This window comes from Triticum urartu, chromosome 2A (genome assembly GCF_056163025.1).
Source record: "Triticum urartu cultivar PI428250 chromosome 2A, HENAU_Tu73, whole genome shotgun sequence".
NCBI lineage: Eukaryota > Viridiplantae > Streptophyta > Magnoliopsida > Poales > Poaceae > Triticum > Triticum urartu.
In genome coordinates, this window is record NC_141874.1 from 562,015,155 (window position 1) to 562,034,755 (window position 19,601).

Here is a 19,601-nt window from a genome sequence, read left to right on the forward strand (position 1 = left end):
AACCTCCCCCATGTATTAGCAAGCTAGTTGCTGAAGATTGTAACTCTATCACTCTGGAATAAAATACCCTATGGTTCCTCGCAAAAAAAACACACACATTTTTTTCTCCATTCTGTTTTCCTGGGTTTGGCCAGAAAAATAGGTTTCCAAAAAGTATTTTTTTCGCCAGAATTTTTTAAATGAAATTAGATTTTAAAACACACATCAAAATGTATAATGTTTAACCCAAAACGTACACAAACTTGTTCACGAGCAAGATATTTTTATTCCATTTTTTCTGGAAGGAGCTGCAAAATCCGGTTTTGGAAATATCTTGGCAATTCTAGGTTTTTTTGCCTGAAATGTTAAAATAAATTTTGAATTTAATTTTTTAATGTCTAAATATATTTGGTTTAGCACATTAGTTTAAATAAGTGCTTCTTGTACAGTGGTCAGCCCGGCTCCGTCCCTATAGAAAAGTCACGAGTCGAATTCATTGTTGCGGCACCAAGAACAATATTTTAAATAATGTATTTTTTCTAAATGAGCGTGAATAACACAAGAATTTTTTCCCCAAAAGAGGTCTGATAGTGTATGCCCATATGAGGATTTAAGTTATGCTCATGTATTGTTAGACTTGTTTCTCTCGTTTAAATTCAAAATTTTCGGGCGCTCAATTTCTCTTAATGGAAATTTGGTTACAGAAAGATTATTTGGATATGAGTAGTGGTCATTACAAAAAAAATAAAATTAAGAATTTCTCTTTTTGACCACAAAAAGGTATTTGGTGTACTGGGTAGCCCATGTGCGCCGGTGTGTTATTTGGTCATGGGTTCCAAACCATCGGCTGCTGCAGCCTTTTTTATTTCATTTGTGGGCCATTGTTCGTAATTCAATAAATTTGAGGGCTTTTCTGCAAAATAATAAATTTGAGGGCTTTTCTGCAAAATAAAAATGTGCGCGTGCCCCTTAGGCGATATCTATCACTGACAGTAGGCCCGTGCCTGAGGCGATATCTATCACTGACAGTAGGCCCGTGCCTGTGTGGCATACCACGCCAGCAGCGTATACGCGTGCAAACAGCCGGAGTGACCGTATTTGCACCTAAACACAAGTTAGATCATCAGAAAACCGTATTATTAAAGTTTTAGCAGCACCAAACTGCACATCCGAAAACCGTATTATTAAAGTTTTAGCACCAAACTGCACATTTGATGCAAGTTCTATGACTAGCACTGATGTTACCTCAAATAATAATGCGCCCGCGAAAACAGCCCTTTTATTGCTTGGCCTACTTGCATTTGATTTTCAATCGTACTTCAGTACACAGGTCAAATTGGATAAATCGTGTTCACATAAAAAAAACACGGCATGATAGAGATGATGATGATGATGTTAGAAATGGTGTCAGCAATCAAACGGATCATGCGGTGAAACCGGTTTATTACTCTTGGTCGCAACTCACAAACATTTCATAATTTTACATCAACAACCAGAAACACCACAACAGAATAACCGGAGTCAAGTGGGTTTCTTCCAAAGTGAAATCATGTTATTTGACAACCATACACCCATGACAGCATGTCTGATAGTCGAAGTTTTTGTGTCCCAGTTTCATGAATCTTTTGGATCGTAGTATCATGCAGAAGATTATCTGAGTACAAACTATATGGAGCAACCATGGTCCACCTGTTTATTCTTGCCTTCTGCTGCGAGCTATCTCCCGAGCCCTTTCACGAAGTTCTTCGGGCGGTGGTGGTCGTGGGCCTTCTGGAGGGTAAACCACATAAGGACGCTGCAATAGGAGCAAAACAGAGTACAGATTCAAGCTTTTGTAAAGCGCCAAAAGGAAGGAAAGGGAGGGAATGTACAAAAAGGGATACATGAAAGCACATGGCTAACAAGGTTTGCTTCTGATAACTTCCTGATGCAACAGAACAAGAAACAGTTGTAGGAAGTATGACCACCATAAAAAATATTATGAACTTATACGTGTTGAGGAACCACATATTAGCAAATGCAGATGCGTGCAAATAAAGATCACCGCCTTTGCCTACAAGTAAGGCAGATTGCCACCAACACAAGCAAGATCACCATGTTGCCTACAAATAGAGCAAATTGCCACCGGCACATAAACAAATAAGATGATTGAACTGACTTGCTTGACAACATAACCCTTGTTTGCTCAATTTTTTCATACCACTAGGGCGAACTGACTACATGATTTGTTTTTTAAACTAGAAAGAGGTGACATCAAAGAAGGCATCCGGTGTTAGTCAGCACCATCATAGAGTCCCCATCAAAAAAAGTATGCAATGCATGTAATGAAGCGTTACTTTTAGTTTACTATAACAAACTCGACACCAGCACTTCCAAGGACACACCATCATTCACCACATCTATCTATATCTATCTACTACCCCTATAAAAGCACGAAGTGCGGAGATCCAAATCCATCTTATCCATCCATAGAGCAAATCCAACAGCCTAAATTCACCCAATCTTTTGTGTTAATTGCAATTAGCACTGACCCAACTCTGCCCGCGGCCCTACCGCTCAAGGAAAAAAATCAACCCTCGCTATACACGACCCCCACGCGCACGGCCCTCGCTTGCATGTCTCGCGCATGGCCTGGGTCATCCTCGCAAACCGCCCCGGCTCCCCCCGCCCCAATCCTCTAGCCCCTCCGACGCCCTAGCGGTGATGCCAAGACTGAGATCGGCTCCCCCTCCTGTACTACGCGGCCCCTCATCAAACGCATTTGCCCCTACTCCTGATGGCGCCGGGATGTCTAGGGAGTGGCCCATCGATGTCGTCCTCTGCATGGTGGACTCCATGGATGCGGGAGACCAGGTCGCCAGATCCGTCGCTGGCCGACCGAAGGGTCCCCGAAGGACAGCGGTCGGAGCCTCGCCATCCACCTCCAACAGCCGTCTGGCATCCCATTGCTGCCTGCATGTCGCGTCCCTTCCCAACCAACGTCGCCAATAGCCTCACAGATGCCGACATCGCCGGGCCTCATCGCCTCCCTCCCTGCTCCCCTCGCTGAACCTCCCCGCTGCCCCCACGCAGCACCGGCGCGCTCCCCATTGGCCTTTTCAGCACCTCCACGAGCAGGCGACCCACGCGCACACCACTCTCCGCTGCACCAGGTGCTTGTGTTATTGCCTCAAAGATTGTGGTGTTAATCTTTTAGGATCACTAACTAGCTGGATTAATTTGTTCTGTCCAATGAGGAAGCGATGGTGCACGAGGACGAGCTTCCTAGACAAGAAGATCTCCGTACTCTTCTCGGTGATGCAAAGTTGAGGTTTGGATTTTGGCATCCGCTCTATTGTCGTGCTGCAGCTCTTCGTCGGATGAAACTTAATTGTTTGTTTTTTCTATCTGTTTTAGTGCTTATCTTTCATTCAGGGCTTCAAACCTTAGACACTCGATTGCAAAACAAAATTCAGACAAGAATCCTAGACTTTCTCATAGTTATCAAGACCTGCAACCATCAAATCTTTTGGTTGCACATATAGCTGATATATGAGATCGATCATCTCATCCTACCTGTTCAGACTTGCGGATTCCCGAGTCCCGTTTTTGATTGTGTTGATTGTAATGTTAAATATGGCTCCTAATTGGATACAGACTTGTCTAAACGATTGGTGCAGCTGCAGATCGTCTATATTGATTCTGGACACCGATTCTTGGTGCTGCTGCATATCATCTACATTGATTCTAGACGTCGATTCTTCATTTACCCTTCTTATTCCCATTTGCTAACTTAACCACCTCTCTCTCTCTCATGTTGTTTCTGAAGATCTTTTATGTGTCATGTCGACAAGGGCGTTTCATAAGAGATCCAAGCAGGCTGCATGTGAGGTGAATCAAGGTAATCTATATGATGTAGTCCTGGATACTACTGAAGCATTGATTTAAGACTATTCTTGGTCATGTAAGAAAGCTGAGATTTATTTTGCCATGTGATTTCCGTAAACATATCCTGTGAACATTTTCATAGAAAGTTTCCCTCGTATCAAATTTTTTTATTTCTTCTACACAGGAAGTTGGTAGAATATGCAGCCTTGATAGCAGAGGTTTGAATTTTATGCCAGGTGAGCCTCTTTTATTTTAATGCTTCAGTCCTAATGTAGCATTTTTCTAAGCTTTTGAGGAATACTACTGTTCTGTTTTCTGAGCTCTTGAGCATTTGCCTGTGCAAAAAAAGATCTATAACAATTGTCTTCTAATCCCAGTGATAGTTGTACAAATCATTTGTTCAATCCTAATTTTTTCGATGGGCGACGTAGACTGGATGAGAAAACGTTTAATCACAGGTTTGTTGCCTCCATGTTAAACACTGAAGAAATGGGGTTTCAGATCAGCAAGGCAAGAATAGCTTTATTGTTTCTCTGTTCTTTCCTTATTCTCACACAACAGAAAAACTGAATTTATTTCTTTTGCACTTTATGTTTCTTAATGTTGTCAGACTAATACAGAAGAACAAAAAACTAACTGTTGATGTTTTGTCTGTCCAGCTAGCCAGCAAGTCAGATGAAAGTGTCATCTGATACGAGAAAGTACTACTGTTTTCATTTATAAAAGATACATAAGTGTCAATTTGGCAAGTCTGTTAGTTGATTACCTTACCTGATGTTAAGAGGGTGAGTGGTTAGTGTATAATAACTTTGAGATCACCTCCTTTTGCAGTTCTGACCAATTTTTTCTTCACATCATTTTGAAATTCTTTGTTTTTTGAGTTATCCATATTGTACCCATGTCATGCTGAATGAATGTGCATGCTGTGAGAGAGAGAGAGAGAGAGATGGAAACTGCAATTCTTCAGTGTCATTGTACATTATGTAGAGTTATATTTTGAAAATCACTGTTCTGATGCCTCATCAAGGTTGAGGCTCATATTGTTTAAGAATGTTGCTCACCAATTCACATTGTTTTTGGCTCATCCAATTTATGTAAGCGTGTGCAGAATTAGACTGAGCAACACAAACCAGATATATTGGTTCACCAAACTCACAGTTATCAGGGAGAAATAACATAAACTCTTCTGATACAGGCATTTTTTCTTATTAAGTTTCCTACTCCCTCCTTCCATCTATATAGGGCCTAATGCGTTTTTTAAGACCACCTTTGACTATTGACAAGATTAATAGTACATGGCATGCACAATGTGAAAATTATATCATTGAAAGCTCCTTTCACACACGAATTTAACGGTGTGCTTTGTGTAAGTTGCATGTCATATATTATTGCTCTAATATTTGGTCAAAGTTAGCCCCGAAAAACGCATTAGGCCCTATATAGATGGAAGGAGGGAGTATATCTGATCTACTTCACACATTATATAACTATGAAACTGCTAATAATTATTCACATCGGCATTTCTGAATTCATCATGAGAACATGGTCTCTGTCTCTCTGACAATGTGTCATGATGATCTGGCTTATCTTAATGTTGTCAGACTGATACAGAAGAACTGAAAACTAACTACAGTTTGGATGTAACAACGTACATGGCATGGCTCGACACCACGTAGAAGTCAGGAGAGCGCCCACGTCGCCTAGGTTGAATTCAAGTTTTGCCTCCATTTTATCCAGATCTCTGCTATTGTGGTGAGGTTTTACAGATCAGAGTTGTTGTATCTATGCAAGTGAAGAGTACTCCATCTAAATTTGATTGCAGAACAAACAACACGTTTTAACTACATGCTTTTCAACTTCCTGCAGGAGGGTGAGCGGATTAGTCGCCGATTAGTGCCTTCACTGTTGTTGAATAAACTGGCTTCAGCTCTGATGCATGTGAACTGTGAGGTGTTTGTGGTATGGGAATGATGAGGTTCTGATGGTCTCTGTACCTGATTGCAAGGTTTGGGTATGAACTAAATTGGCGCCCAAACTTGGCAATTATCTTCTATGAATTTAGGCATTGTTCACATGTCATTTGAGTCAAACAGAAATATGCTTCTGAAATGCTCCAATTTGCTGCTTTTCACATTTTGGGAAGGTTTTTTATTTCGTATTCAACAGGTTATGCTAAAGCAGAAGGCATTGTGCTGACATTTTTTAAGCCTTACTTGATTTTGATATGTGGTTCTTAGCTGTTTGCCCTTGCACCAAAAACAAACACTATTCCTATGTCTTACTTAGAAGCAAAGGTGCATTAATTTTTAACTGGTTGATATATGTTCCATGGTGGGTGGCATAGAAAACAAAGCTTCTTTGTAAGACATGATGTTCTATTACTAGCAAAAAAGCGTTAGAATTTATAAGTACTTATTCAAAGAAAATAAAAACTGACTGGAGAACTGTTTGCTTCTACCATTCCTTTCAAGTTAAGGCAAAAATCATATTGGCATGTAGCTTGTGCTCCTGCAGAGTTCTTTTTGTTTTGCTTTTCTGTAATGTTAAAGGCATATCGAATAATGAAATTGCAATAGTTATGATCCCTAGGCCCGACAAAAAACTGACGAGAGTATTAGGCGGTGGCAGGTATCGGGCTACAGCAGCCGAATTGCATAACTTCTGATGAGGTACTGTGCTTCACCTGGCATGCTTATATGGCTGTGTACCTTGTGTGCAGGTTTGCAATGCTATCTTGAATATTTTTCTATCTTTCTGAACCTTTTACTCTGTGCTCAGCTTCTGCAGCAAGGTGGAGCAACCTTACAGTGCAAAGATGAAGAAGGGGCAATTCCTCTTCATGGTGCTTGTGCTTGGGGGTATGCATTATTTATTTGCATTGAGCTTATACTTCCTTGTCCCAAGAAGAAGAAGGCTTCATGTCCCAAGAAGTAGAATACGTACAGACAGAGACAGGCACCCATCGGGATGGACGATCAAGAAACCGAAGTCTGGGCCCTGTTAACTATGAAGCAAGTCGAGGCCAGCATACCTATGACAAACTGATGGGCCTGTCGGAGCGAACCCCTGGTTGAAATTTGTCAAAAGACTGGGCGGTAAACTGAGTGGTAGTCTTAGTATCTTAATACACAACTTGCCTACTACGGGAATTGTGTTCATGTTGTTATGGGACTATGGAGTTATGATCTAAAAAATTTATGGAGTTAAGATCTAAAAAAGAACTATGGAGTTGTGTGCAAAGAAAGGACATAATGTTTCTCAAATTGCCCTTTGTATCTCTATGTTTTGCACTTTATCAAAGGCACAATTAGTTGAGCTCTCAAGCCAAGTTTTTCCAGCATGATTTCACTTATGGTGCCTTGCGAGAATTTTGAAGAAGGAAATATTTCGCCTATGACAACCTAGGACTTACTAGCTGTGGAGTCCGTTGTTTACCATGGTAGGGTGATGTCCTATTTTTTCTAAGTAGATATAGTTATGTTTTGATATCAAGAAACTGGATGAAAATTAATTGTGAAATAGCACAACTAATTTAATGGTGCAATCTAAAGAAGAACAATTGAACAATTGTTTTTTCTAGCAAGCAATTCGGCAACAACAGTCAACAGATGCCAAGGTTCAGTTCATCAAGGAGAGAACTACTCCTACAATGTCCATTGATACAACACCCTGGCCTGCCAAACAAAACACATGGTGCAGCCAGCTGCTAATACAGAGATGATTGTGGCCCTCTCGACAACCAAGACAAAGAAGGTGCAAAAAAAAAAAGCCAAGAACAGGCAGATAAAGTGAGCGCTAAGCTTATTTTCTGTGTGAGTTGGTTTATGTTTCGATCCTTCCTATATTTGTTGTATGAGTATGAAGTTAAATACGATGAATGATGTGCTACCCTCCTCCCCCTCAACACACACACTTTCTTTAGAGACGAAGGGATCATTTGCATTCCATTTATACTCACATGCTTACTATATTGATATAAGCCTCTAATTCAGCTCGTGATCCAAACAGGTAAAGACATTCATCTTCTCTATGCTTTACAAATGAACAAAAATATTTCTAGCAGCTACTAATCTAGCAGAGCACCTAAGCCTTCTTGTTATTCTTAAAGCCCATGAATTTTACCTACTCAGTAACAAGTCTTGCTTCCTGCATTCCTTGGTATCACGAGGATATACTGATTACAGAGAGATACCAAAGGATTTGGTGAAGCTAGAGAGGAGAGTGCCGCCAAAGAAGGTCTCGAGTGTTTTTCTCAGCAGAGTCCTGAAGTCTCTTATCAACGAATAATGGACCGTCTCATCTTATGGGTCATGAATCAACACTATTAGCAGTAATTCAACTAGTGTGCAAAGATAGTGCAGCTATACCCTTTACCTATCAACAGATTCTCCTTTTGCAGATACAAACCTAGCAGCCGTGAAGTGCTTAACACAGATGAGAGCCTAAGCTTTCTTAAATGCACAAATTACAGAGCCAACTCTGCCTACTTTGTCCTAAACTCTAGTTCATGGTCAAGAACCACCCTACAAGCAATAATATGACAATCTAACCATCTAAATAATACTCTCTCCGTCACAAATATAAGATGTTTTGGATATTTCGTTATGGACTACATAAGGGCTGAAATGAGTGAACACACTAAATTGCCGTATCAGAAAAAAGTTAAAACATCTTATAATGGTGAACGGAGGGAGTAGTATTTTATCCCCCTCAATTCCGCAGCAGGATGCCAGGGCCTAAAAACTAGGCAACGTTATCGATCCATCCTTGATCTAACAACTGAACCGAATGGGAGAACAGCGGGAGGGAATCCTTACGAGGCCCATGAGCTTCTTGATGGCCTTGGAATCGGTGGCGACGAGGTAGGTGAGGGTAACGGGGACGGCGACGTACACCCCGAACTTGGCGATCTCGAGGATCCCCTTGGACGTCCCCAATGACGACATGGCCGTGGCCTCCTCCCTCTCTCACTTCCCTTCCCTCTTTCCAATCTCAGGAATCTCTCGAGCGGTGGCAATGGCGACGACACGCACACAGTAGATAGGGGCGTTCCTTGCTCTCGTTTTGGGGGAGATTTCTGCGCTTAATTAAGGGGTTTCCGAAGGGGCCTTTTGCAAAATTTCAGAGCACCTCGGGGTTTTTTCTTTGGATTTTTTTAGGGATTCAGAGCACCTCACATGACCACAGAGGAAGCTTGTGACGTGTTTGGTATCCTGCATTAGGTTCAACCAGACCTGCATGATATAGTTTTGACTCGTTTGGTTACTTGCCTTGCACCTGAATCTTGGCCAGCATGATGTTTAAAGCACCTCCGGGTCTGGCTGGGTAGGAACGCTCGAATCGGACGTTTTTTCACAGCCAGGCCCGAGCGATGCAACTCGACGCACGTGGATGTCGAAGGTTGCACGTGAGGAGTCACGCTTGAGATGTCGCGTTGCTTCCTGAAGCGCCCTCATAACTCCCCTCACCCTTCTCTCACCTCTTACTCTTCCATCTCTCCATTCTCACACTGACGGTGGCGAGCGCAAGATCAGGACAGAGAGCGGCGGCTGCAAGCATTGGAGGGAAGAACTGGAAGACGAGCGCCGGCTTCACCACCTCACGGGCTGGTGCTCGGCAATGCCGGTAAACCCTTTATCCCTGATGGAGATTCATACCATGCCCGTAGTTAAGGATGGCAATGGGTAGGGTATGGGGCGGGTAGAGCAATACCATACCCATAACCGTGTAGTTAATGGGTATAAATTTTTACTCATACCCATACCCACGGGTATGAGACTTTACCCGTACCCATACCCGTTGGGTACAGATACCCATTGGGTACCCAACGGGTAGATCAAGCAGTGCACAAGTTATTCACATTTTTATATTCGTTGATAGCATATTTTACAAAAAACATTTAATGAAGGTGAAGGTATTTCGTGTGATGGTGTGAGGCTTAATTACGGGAGTAGTTGGGTCGCCCATCTCCTTTGACACTACTAACCCTTGCGCATATGTTGGAGCTCCATGGGTAAAGTCCACATGTCAGTATAAATGGGTAGGGTATGGGTATATCCATGGGTATGAGGTTATACCCGTGCCCTACCCATGACTTAATGGGCAGGGTATGGGTACTACCCATGGGTATAAACGTGTGCCCATACCCGGCCCATGCGGGTACGGTACCCGCGGGTACCCGTACCCATGGGTAAAATTGCCATCCTTACCCGCATTTTGATTTACAAATCATGGACTTGGCATCCAATCTACCTATCGGGTTCAATTTGGTATCCGACTTAGGCATATCCGACTAGAGATTTCAGCAGTTCGAACAGTACAATTTTCACTAGAGGGGGTGGGGTACACTGAGCCATCCATTCAAAACCATCCCAACAACCACTACATCCTAGTCGTGGCGAGCCTAGAAATGCTTGGAGCATCGATAGTCCTTGATGCTTGTAATCATCCACCTCCATGGGTAGTGTACGGTTGCCTGGCTCTAGCACCCTAACCACTATCTTCATCCCTTCGACATTGCCAGCGTCCTCAGACTCGACCGCATCATCCACCATCTCCTCCTCCTCGTCCTCTAGAATGATGGCGGTCAGCACCACTACGATGACGGTTGGTCATGTGGAACCTTGACAAACCTGTACTTAACCCATTTGGCTCTCTGACCAGGATCGTCAGACTCGACCTCATCCATCGCCCACCGTAGTATGCCCACTGACATAATGCCTTTGGCTGGGTCAGGTATCAGCGTCATCAACTCCTTCATCGCCTTCAACATCATAGGGTGACGCGGATTGCACAAGCCCATGCACCCTGCGGTGAAGCCTCTCAGTTGCGGATGACATGGGTGAGTTGTTCCTGGGACTCTAGGAATGATGCTTGGCCGGGGGAGCCGGGCTAAATGGTGTGACTATCCCAGCCCGAGGAGGGTCTTCCAGTTCCACATCCGGGATGTAGAACAATGCTTCTTGTCTACTAGGAAGTTGTTGGGGACCCAATTGCAAGGGTTTGTAGCAAGCAACACTTTTTCTTAAGTGACATCAAGGTTTATCAATCCCAACAGGAGCTAAGCGGCACAACCAATGATCAGCACGTTCACACACAAAACAAACTTCCTTGTGCCCCAACGGTACTAGCGAGGTTTTCAATCTCACTAGCTTTGCTGGTTACAAAGGAATTAAATGCAAGTTGGAAAGAGTTCATGGAAATAAGCAAGAATGTAAAATCAAGAAACTAAAAGAATGTTAATTGAGGTTGAAAGCGTTATAGACGAAAATGGATAGGGATCCATAGGTTCACTAAAGATCTCTCTCCAAACGATAACATGGTGTGGTAATAGATCAGAGTGGGGCAGTTATTAAATTATAGTATTTATGAGCATGACTATTTGTGGCATAATTAACATATGAGCATCACGTCCGTAAAATCTATACATCGTTATTCAACTACATCTATAACTAATACTCCACTCAAAACCGCTATCCAGCATGCATCTTAAAGTATAAAGTTAAAAACAGAGTATTACAATGAGTACGGTGACATGAAGTAGATAATATATTATCTTCACCCTGCGTTCAAAGGACAACTACGCAACCATCTTTTTATCCCCGATGGCAACGACGCAAATACAAGCCTTTCCACTTTCTGTCACTGCAGTAGCTTACTTGCACGGTTGAACTCAACTAGCATACACAACTTCATGTGAAGATCAAACCCCAAACTTTGACAAAGAAAGAGAATAGATCAAAGAGCATATATGAATAAGAATTGTGGTACAACAGAAATAAATAGATCTCAAGATGATTCATAAAAAAAAATTGATCATATTCATCATATCCCAGCAAACACACTAGAAGATTACAGATGGATCACAATCATGTAGGGTAGCTCATGTGACCTTTGTATTGAGAGGCAAGGAAGAGAGAGAGAGAACCCTCTAGCTAGTGCTACAGACCCCTAGTCCAAAGGAAACTACTCATCGGCGATCGTGATGGGCTTCAAGTTGATGGATTGGATCATGAAGAAACAGAGTTGTGCGGCGGCGTACAAATTCGGGCGTGAAAATCCTGAGGGTTTTCAAAGGTATATAAAGGCACATCGACCAAGAGCCAATGGATCGGAGGACCAGAGGGGCCACACGGTAGGGCCACGCCCCCCAGGCGTGTGGCGCATGTGGCCCCTATGTGCCCCCCCGACCTTTGTCGGTTGCTGCTGGGTCCTTCTAGATGTAAATCTTCCGTAGTTTCTTGGATTTTTTTAGTCCGATAAAATAGTTTTTTCTTCAATGACCCAAAGCAGTAGAAAACAACAACTGGCGCTGGGCATCGAAATAACAGGTTAGTCCATAAAAATAACATAAATTGATGCCCAAACTACACCAAAATGGTATAAATATAGCATGAACAATCAAAATTGATAAATACGTTTGAGATGTATCAAACCACTCCTCCTGCCATTTCTTCTTGGCTTCCTAGAACTCCCCACATAGGTAATCAGATCCGACATGCTTGTTGATGGCGGCTCCACCCCGTGCCGAGGTCTTGTGTCTTGTCTACGTTCATCTAGAGCTTCACGCAGAAATACTTCCTCAATAAGCCGAAATGAGGCTCTGCACGGAGAAAGGCTTCGCAGAGCGTGACAAAACACGCAATGTGCAGGATGGAATTTAACGGGGGGAATGGTGTGACGCCCTCAATTCAATCGTACACTAATCATACACGCAAACGTGTACGATCAAGATCAGGGACTCACGGGAAGATATCACAACACAGCTCTACAAATAAAATAAGTCATACAAGCATCATATTACAAGCCAGGGGCCTCGAGGGCTCGAATACAAGAGCTCGATCATAGACGAGTCAGCGGAAGCAACAATATCTGAGTACAGACATAAGTTAAACAAGTTTTCCTTAAGAAGGCTAGCACAAACTGGGATACAGATTGAAAGAGGTGCAAGCCTCCTGCCTGGGATCCTCCTAAACTACTCCTGGTCGTCGTCAGCGGGCTGCACGTAGTAGTAGGCACCTCCCGAGTAGTAGTAGTCGTCATCGACGGTGGCGTCTGGCTCCTGGGCTCCATCATCTGGTCGCAGCAATCGGGTATAGGAAGGGGGAAAAGAGGGAACAAAGCAACCGTGAGTACTCATCCAAAGTACTCGCAAGCAAGGAGCTACACTACGTATGTATGCATTGGTATCAAATGGAAAAGGGGGTAACATATGTGGACTGAACTGCAGAATGCCGGAATAAGAGGGGGATAGCTAGTCCTTTCGAAGACTACGCTTCTGGTAACCTCCATCTTGCAGCAGAGGAAGAGAGTAGATGGTGAGTTCACCAAGTAACATTGTGTAGCATAATCCTACCCCGCGATCCTCCCCTCGTCGCCCTGTTAGAGAGCGATCACCGGGTTGTATCTGGCACTTGGAAGGGTGTGTTTTATTAAGTATCTGGTTCTAGTTGTCATAAGGTCAAGGTACAACTCCAAGTCGTCCTGTTACCGAAGATCACGGCTATTCAAATAGTTTAACTTCCCTGCAGGGGTGCACCACATTTACCAACACGCTCGATCCCCTTTGTCCGGACACACTTTTCTGGGTCATGCCTGGCCTCGGAAGATCAACATGTCGCAGCCCTACCTAGGCACAACAGAGAGGTCAGCACGCCGGTCTAAATCCTATGGCACAGGGGTCTGGGCCCATCGCCCATTGCACACCTGCACATTGCGTACGCGACCGGTGAGCAGACTTAGCCTCCCTTATACAAGAGCAGGCATTCCAGTCCAACCCGGCGCGCGCCGCTCAGTCGCTGACGTCACGAAGGCTTCGACTGATACCACGACGTCGAGTGCCCATAACTGTCCCCGCATAGATGGTTAGTGCGTATAGGCCAGTGGCCAAACTCAGATCAAATACCAAGATCTCGTTAAACGTGTTATCTTGAAGTAACCGCGAACGCCGACCAGGGCCAGGCCCACCTCTCTCCTAGGTGGTCTCAACCTGCCATATCGCTTCGCCACAAAGATCCACACAGAGGGCTGTCGGGAAAGTATGTCCTTCCAGCCCCCAATTCGTGAATCAACCGCGGGTACTCCTCGAGCCGACCCGTCTTTAGTCATCACATGTATCATGTATAAAGTATATAGTATATACCCGTGATCACCTCCCGAGTGATCACGACCCGATAGTATAGCATGGCAGACGGACAAGAATGTAGGGCCACTGATGATAAACTAGCATCCTATACTAAGCATTTAGGATTGCAGGTAAGGTATCAACAGCTGTAGCAACAATGACAAGCTATGCATCAGAATAGGATTAACGGAAAGCAGTAACATGCTACACTACTCTAATGCAAGCAGTAGAGAGAAGAGTAGGCGATATCTAGTGATCAAAGGGGGGCTTCCTGGTTGCTCTGGCAAGAGAGAGGGGTCGTCAACACCGTAGTCGTACTGGGTAGCAGCGGCGTCGGTCTCGGTGTCTAGCGAGAGAAGAGGGGGAAGAAACAATAAATATTAAGCAAACAGATACATGACGATGCAGGACATGACAAAGCGTGATGCTATGTGTGCCCTAACGCGGTATGAAGTGGTACCGGTGAAGGGGGGAAACATCCGGGAAAATATCCCAAGTGTTTCGTGTTTTCGGACAGGCGAACCGGAGGGGGAAAGTTGCATGTTCGCTATGCTAGGGATGCGTGGCGGACTAACGGGCTGCGTATCCGGGTTCATCTCGTCGTTCTGAGCAACTTTCATGTAGAAAGTATTTTCATCCGAGTTACGGATTAAAAGATATGATTTTCTATAGATTTAAATCATTTTCTGATTTTAATTATTTACTTAAATCCAACATTATCCAGAACAGTGAATGATGACGCAGGCATGACATCAGAGTGATGTCAGCAGGTCAACTGGTCGGTTGACCAGTCAAACCAGACAGGTGGGTCCAGTGGGACCCACATGTCATTGTCAGGGGCTCTAACAGGGGGGGTTTAGACTAACTAAATGGGTTAATTAGAGGGTGGGGCCCAGTAGTCAATGAGAGGTTAGGGTTTTAATTAGCTAAACTATTTAGTTAACTAATTATTCCTTTTATTTATTTTGTTTATTGAGGTGGGGCCTATAGGTCAGTGAGACAGGGGCGACCCAGACAGCAGTTGACTCAGTCAACTGGTCAATAGGGGGCCTTAGGCCCACCAGTCAGTGGCCCAGGCGGTGGGACCCACGGCACCAGGTCAGCACGGCCGGCTCTCACCGCCGGCGACCAAATGCATGGCGCTGACCCGCCGGAGTTCGCCGGAAAACGCGCATAGGGCACGGATCAGCACGCGCATGGGCTCGTTCGAACGAGCGCGAAGAGGCGCATCTAGTGGCGTGGGCGGTTCGTCCCGAGGTCGCCGGAGATGTCACCGGTGTCGAGCTGAGCGGTGGCTGGAGCTCGGAATCCGCCGGAAAATGCCCATAGGCCATCATTTTGGACGCGGATGGCCGTGTTCGAATGCGCACGAGCCAGCGCATCCAGCGGTGGCACTAGCACGACTGGAGATGGGCAAAGATGACGGCGGCGAGCAGCAAGGCGGATGGCGGAGTTCGGTCGTCATCGGGTTCGGAGTTGCAGTGCGCTAAACAAGCAGCATGAGGCGTCTACGGCGTCTACTTGACGCGAGAAGCGGAACGATGGCACGCACGGGATCAAATGGTCACCGTGGCCACGCAGGCAATGAGGCCAGGTGGCAGCGTGTTCTGGTGAGTGTGGAACGAGCGCTACCGGTGTTCAGAGAAGGCAGGGGAGGGCGCATCCAGTGCGGAGGCTCACCGAGGGAGCGTGGGGTCTGGGCAGAGGGCTCGGGGAGGACCGGCGGCTTAGATCGAAGGCGAGGACGACACAGTGGCCGAGCCGGAGAAGAAGAAGAATGCGGCGGCGCGAGGGGGTCCGGGGCTTGATCCAGCGGCGTAGTGGAAGCAGAGGACCACGGCGGAGCTGCAGGACTTGCCGGGGCGACGAACGGATGACGGTGGCCGCGTCTTCTACGGCGGCGAGGCCATGGCGGCGCTCGGATGCGGTGGGGAACGAGGGGAGAGTGAGGTGGATCTGAGGGGGGCGCAGGCACCGAGAGAGAGAGAGAGAGCGGGGTGAGTGGGAGGCGGGATCGAGGAGGCGGGGGCGTGGCCATCTTATCCCCTCCTCGACGCCGGCGAGGGGGTCAGGCGGGGACACGCCCCTGTTCCGACCCGGGTCGGGGGAACAGGGGAAGGGGACGAGGCAGGGGGAGCCGGGCCGGGTGTGGCCAGCTGGGCCAGGTGGGTCGGCCGGCCTGTGAGCTGGCTAGCTGGGCCTTTCGGTCCAGGGGGAGGGGGTTTCTCTTCCTTTTGTTTTAACTCCAGCTTTTCTTTTTATTTCTTTTCCTTTTCTGTTTTATTTAGTTTTAGGGCATTTAGGTATTTTGTAAAATTGTGTCTTCTACACCATAATTACCTATGCCATTTTTGGCACTGTCCAAACATTTTTGTTTCAATCTTTTAAAAAATTTTGTTGTTTGACTTAATTTCAAATTTGAGTTTGAATCGGTTTTGAATCATCGCGAGGTTAGCAACAGTATCCGTGGTGATGTGGCACCATTAGCGCGAGATTACTGTAGCATGATTATCCGGGCGTTACAAAACTCCTCCACTACAAGAAATCTCGTCCCGAGATTTAGGAGGTAGAAGGAAATAGTGCGGGGTATTCATCGCGAAGACGATCCTCGCGTTCCCAGGTATCTTCATCTTCAGAGTGATTCGACCACTGGACTTTGAGGAACTTGATCGCCTTCTGACGTGTGCGGCGTTCAGCTTGGTCGAGAATGCGGATCGGATGCTCTTTATAGGAGAGGTCCTGTTGCAATTCGAGCACTTCATGATCCACTGCTTGGATTGGATCCTTGAAGCAACGGCGGAGTTGTGACACATGGAACACATCGTGAACCTGGGAAAGGTTCAGCGGAAGCTCCAGTTGATATGCCACTTTTCCATGCCTTTCGAGAATAGTGAAGGGACCGATATAGCGAGGAGCTAGCTTGCCCTTGATCCCGAAGCGGTGAGCACCCTTCATTGGTGTAACTCGAAGATAAGCCTTTTCGCCAGGTTGATAGACCATGTCTTGGTGATGACGGTCATACTGACTTTTCTGACGTGACTGAGTAGTCTTGAGATTCTCGCGAATAATGCGAACTTGTTCTTCGGCCTGTTGGATAATATCCGGACCGAAGAGTGGACGTTCCCCAGTTTCTGACCAGTTCAGAGGGGTCCGGCACTTTCGTCCATATAACACTTCGAAGGGGGACATCTTCAGACTAGCTTGATAGCTATTATTATAAGAGAACTCGACATATGGAAGAGATTCCTCCCATTTCTTGCCGAAGGAAACTACACAAGCTCGAAGCATGTCTTCGAGAACTTGGTTGACACGTTCACCTTGACCTTGCGACTGAGGATGAAACGCAGTACTGAACGACAGATGAGTTCCCATAGCTTCTTGGAAACTAGCCCAGAATCTTGAAGTGAATAAGCTGCCATGGTCCGAACTGATAACCAGTGGAATACTGTGAAGTGAAACAATTCTGGACATGTGGAGAGTAGCAAGCTGACTAGTAGTGATTGTCTCTTTGACCGCCAGAAAATGTGCAACTTTAGAGAGCCGGTCAATGACAATAAGAATAGCATCATTACCTTTCTGTGATTTGGGAAATCCAGTGATGAAGTCCATTTCAACATGGTCCCATTTCTATTCAGGAATAGAGATAGGTTGCAGAGTTCCAGCAGGACTTTGATGTTCAGCTTTGATACGATGGCAAACGTCACACTCAGCAACATAACGAGTAATGTCCTGCTTCATATTAGACCACCAGAATCTCTGTCGGATGTCCTGGTACATCTTTGTACTACCGGGATGAATAGACAAAGGCGTATCATGAGCTTCTTTCATAACCTTTTTAGTCTGATCCAGGTTTTTCCTCGAACGTGGTACCACTAGGAGGCCTTTGAAGTACAAGGTGCCATCATCGGCAATAGAGAAGAATGAGGGCTTTCCTTCTGCTAGATGGCGTTTAATCTTATGGACTTCAGAGTCATAACCTTGAATAGTCTTTATACCATCTACGAGATCTGGTACGATAGCCAGGGTATTTAGAGAACCCTTAGTAACAACACGAAGATTCATCTTTTGGAACTCTGGGGGAGGGGGAGCGGGTGCTCCAGGAGGAACAATATGAAGGTTCAAATTTCTAAATTCTTCGACAAGCGAGGGCTAAACTTTGTGAACCTGGAGGTGGTTGCAGTAAGACTTGCGGCTCAAGGCATAAGCCATTACATTAACCTTGCCGGGGGTATAGGATATACCCACGTCAAAATCTGCAACACTCTCCATCCATCTCTGCTGACGGAGGTTCAAGTCAGGCTGAGTAAACAGATACTTCAGACTTTGATGGTCCGTGAAGATCTCGCAACGATTACCGAGAAGGTAATGTCGCCACTGCTTCAGTGCATGAATGACAGCAGCAAGCTCGAGGTCGTGAACTGGGTAGTTTTCTTCGTGAGGGCGCAGTTGACGAGAGGCATAAGCAATCACTCTGCGCTCTTGCATTAGGACACAGCCTAATCCTTGACGGGAAGCGTCGCAGTAAATGACGAAGTCCTTCTTAGTATCAGGTGGAGCAAGCACTGGGGCAGAAGTCAACTTGTCTTTGAGTGCCTGGAAACTTTCCTGACACTTGTCTGTCCATTCAAACTTGACACCCTTATGCAACAGATTAGTCAGTGGCCTAGCAATCTTGGAGAAGTTCTCGACAAATCGACGGTAATAGCTGGCGAGACCGAGAAAACTTCGGACTTGCTTGACATTCTTCGGAGGAGTCCAATCAAGAATAGCCTGAACTCGTTCAGGGTTGACGGCAATACCATCCTTGAAGATGACATGCCCAAGATAGGTTACTTCGGGGAGCCAGAATTCACACTTGGAATACTTAGCATACAGTTGATGCTCTCGAAGCTTTTCCAGCACAAGACGAAGATGTTCAGCATGTTCTTCTTTGTTCTTGGAAAATACCAGGATATCATCCAGATAAACCACGACGAACTTGTCAAGGTAATCCACGAATATATAATTCATCAGGTGAGAGAAAGTGGCTGGAGCATTCGTTAAGCCGAATGACATGACGGTGTACTCGTATGATCCATACCGAGTCACGAAGGCGGTTTTTGGGATATCCTCTTCACGAACACGGATCTGGTGGTAACCCAACCTCAAGTCGAGTTTGGAGAACACTGATGAGCCGGCCAGTTGATCATAAAGATAATTGACCCGAGGAAGAGGATATTTATTCTGAATGGTAGCTTGGTTTATAGGGCGGTAGTCTTGGACCAATCGGTTTGTCCCATCCTTCTTAACAAAGAGAGAAGGTGCTCCCCAAGGAGAGCAGCTAGGGCGAATGAAACCTTTGCTAAGAGATTTATCGATTTCCTCCTTAAGCTCAATGAGTTCATGCGGCGACATCTTGTAGGGTCGTTTGGCTATAGGAGTGGTGCCTGGTTTCAAGTCGATGATGAATTCGACAGCTCTAGCAGGGGGAATCCCTGGAAGTTATTCCGGAAAGACGTCTTGGAATTCATGAATGACGGGAATATTTTCAATGCCCTCGAGTGGTGCAGCGTTCAATGCATTCAAGCATAAAGCCGTGCCTCGGCATTCTGAACTAGATGAGCCTGGTAAGTAACTATTTCGTCGGAAGGAT

At 45.4% G+C, this 19,601-nt stretch overlaps 1 protein-coding gene across 1 annotated transcript; it reads right to left on the minus strand.

Annotated features, from left to right (window-relative positions):
- Positions 1–1,405: 1,405 nt before the first annotated feature.
- Positions 1,406–8,937, minus strand: LOC125538740 (sporulation-specific protein). The gene is made up of 2 exons (XM_048702016.2): positions 8,664–8,937; positions 1,406–1,774 (listed from the first exon to the last, which is right to left on the minus strand). The coding sequence occupies exons 1-2, from the start codon at positions 8,790–8,792 to the stop codon at positions 1,673–1,675; spliced, it is 231 nt and encodes a 76-aa protein (XP_048557973.1). The 5' UTR covers positions 8,793–8,937; the 3' UTR covers positions 1,406–1,672.
- Between the last annotated feature and the right edge of the window lie 10,664 nt (positions 8,938–19,601).

Bases quoted from the DNA above. Each gene is read 5' to 3' on its own strand.
- LOC125538740 (XM_048702016.2), bottom strand. From the start codon at position 8,792: ATGTCGTCATTGGGGACGTCCAAGGGGATCCTCGAGATCGCCAAGTTC. The intron at 1,775-8,663 runs GTAAGGATTCCC...CTCCTATTGCAG, and splicing joins TCAAGAAGCTCATGGGCCTC to CGTCCTTATGTGGTTTACCC.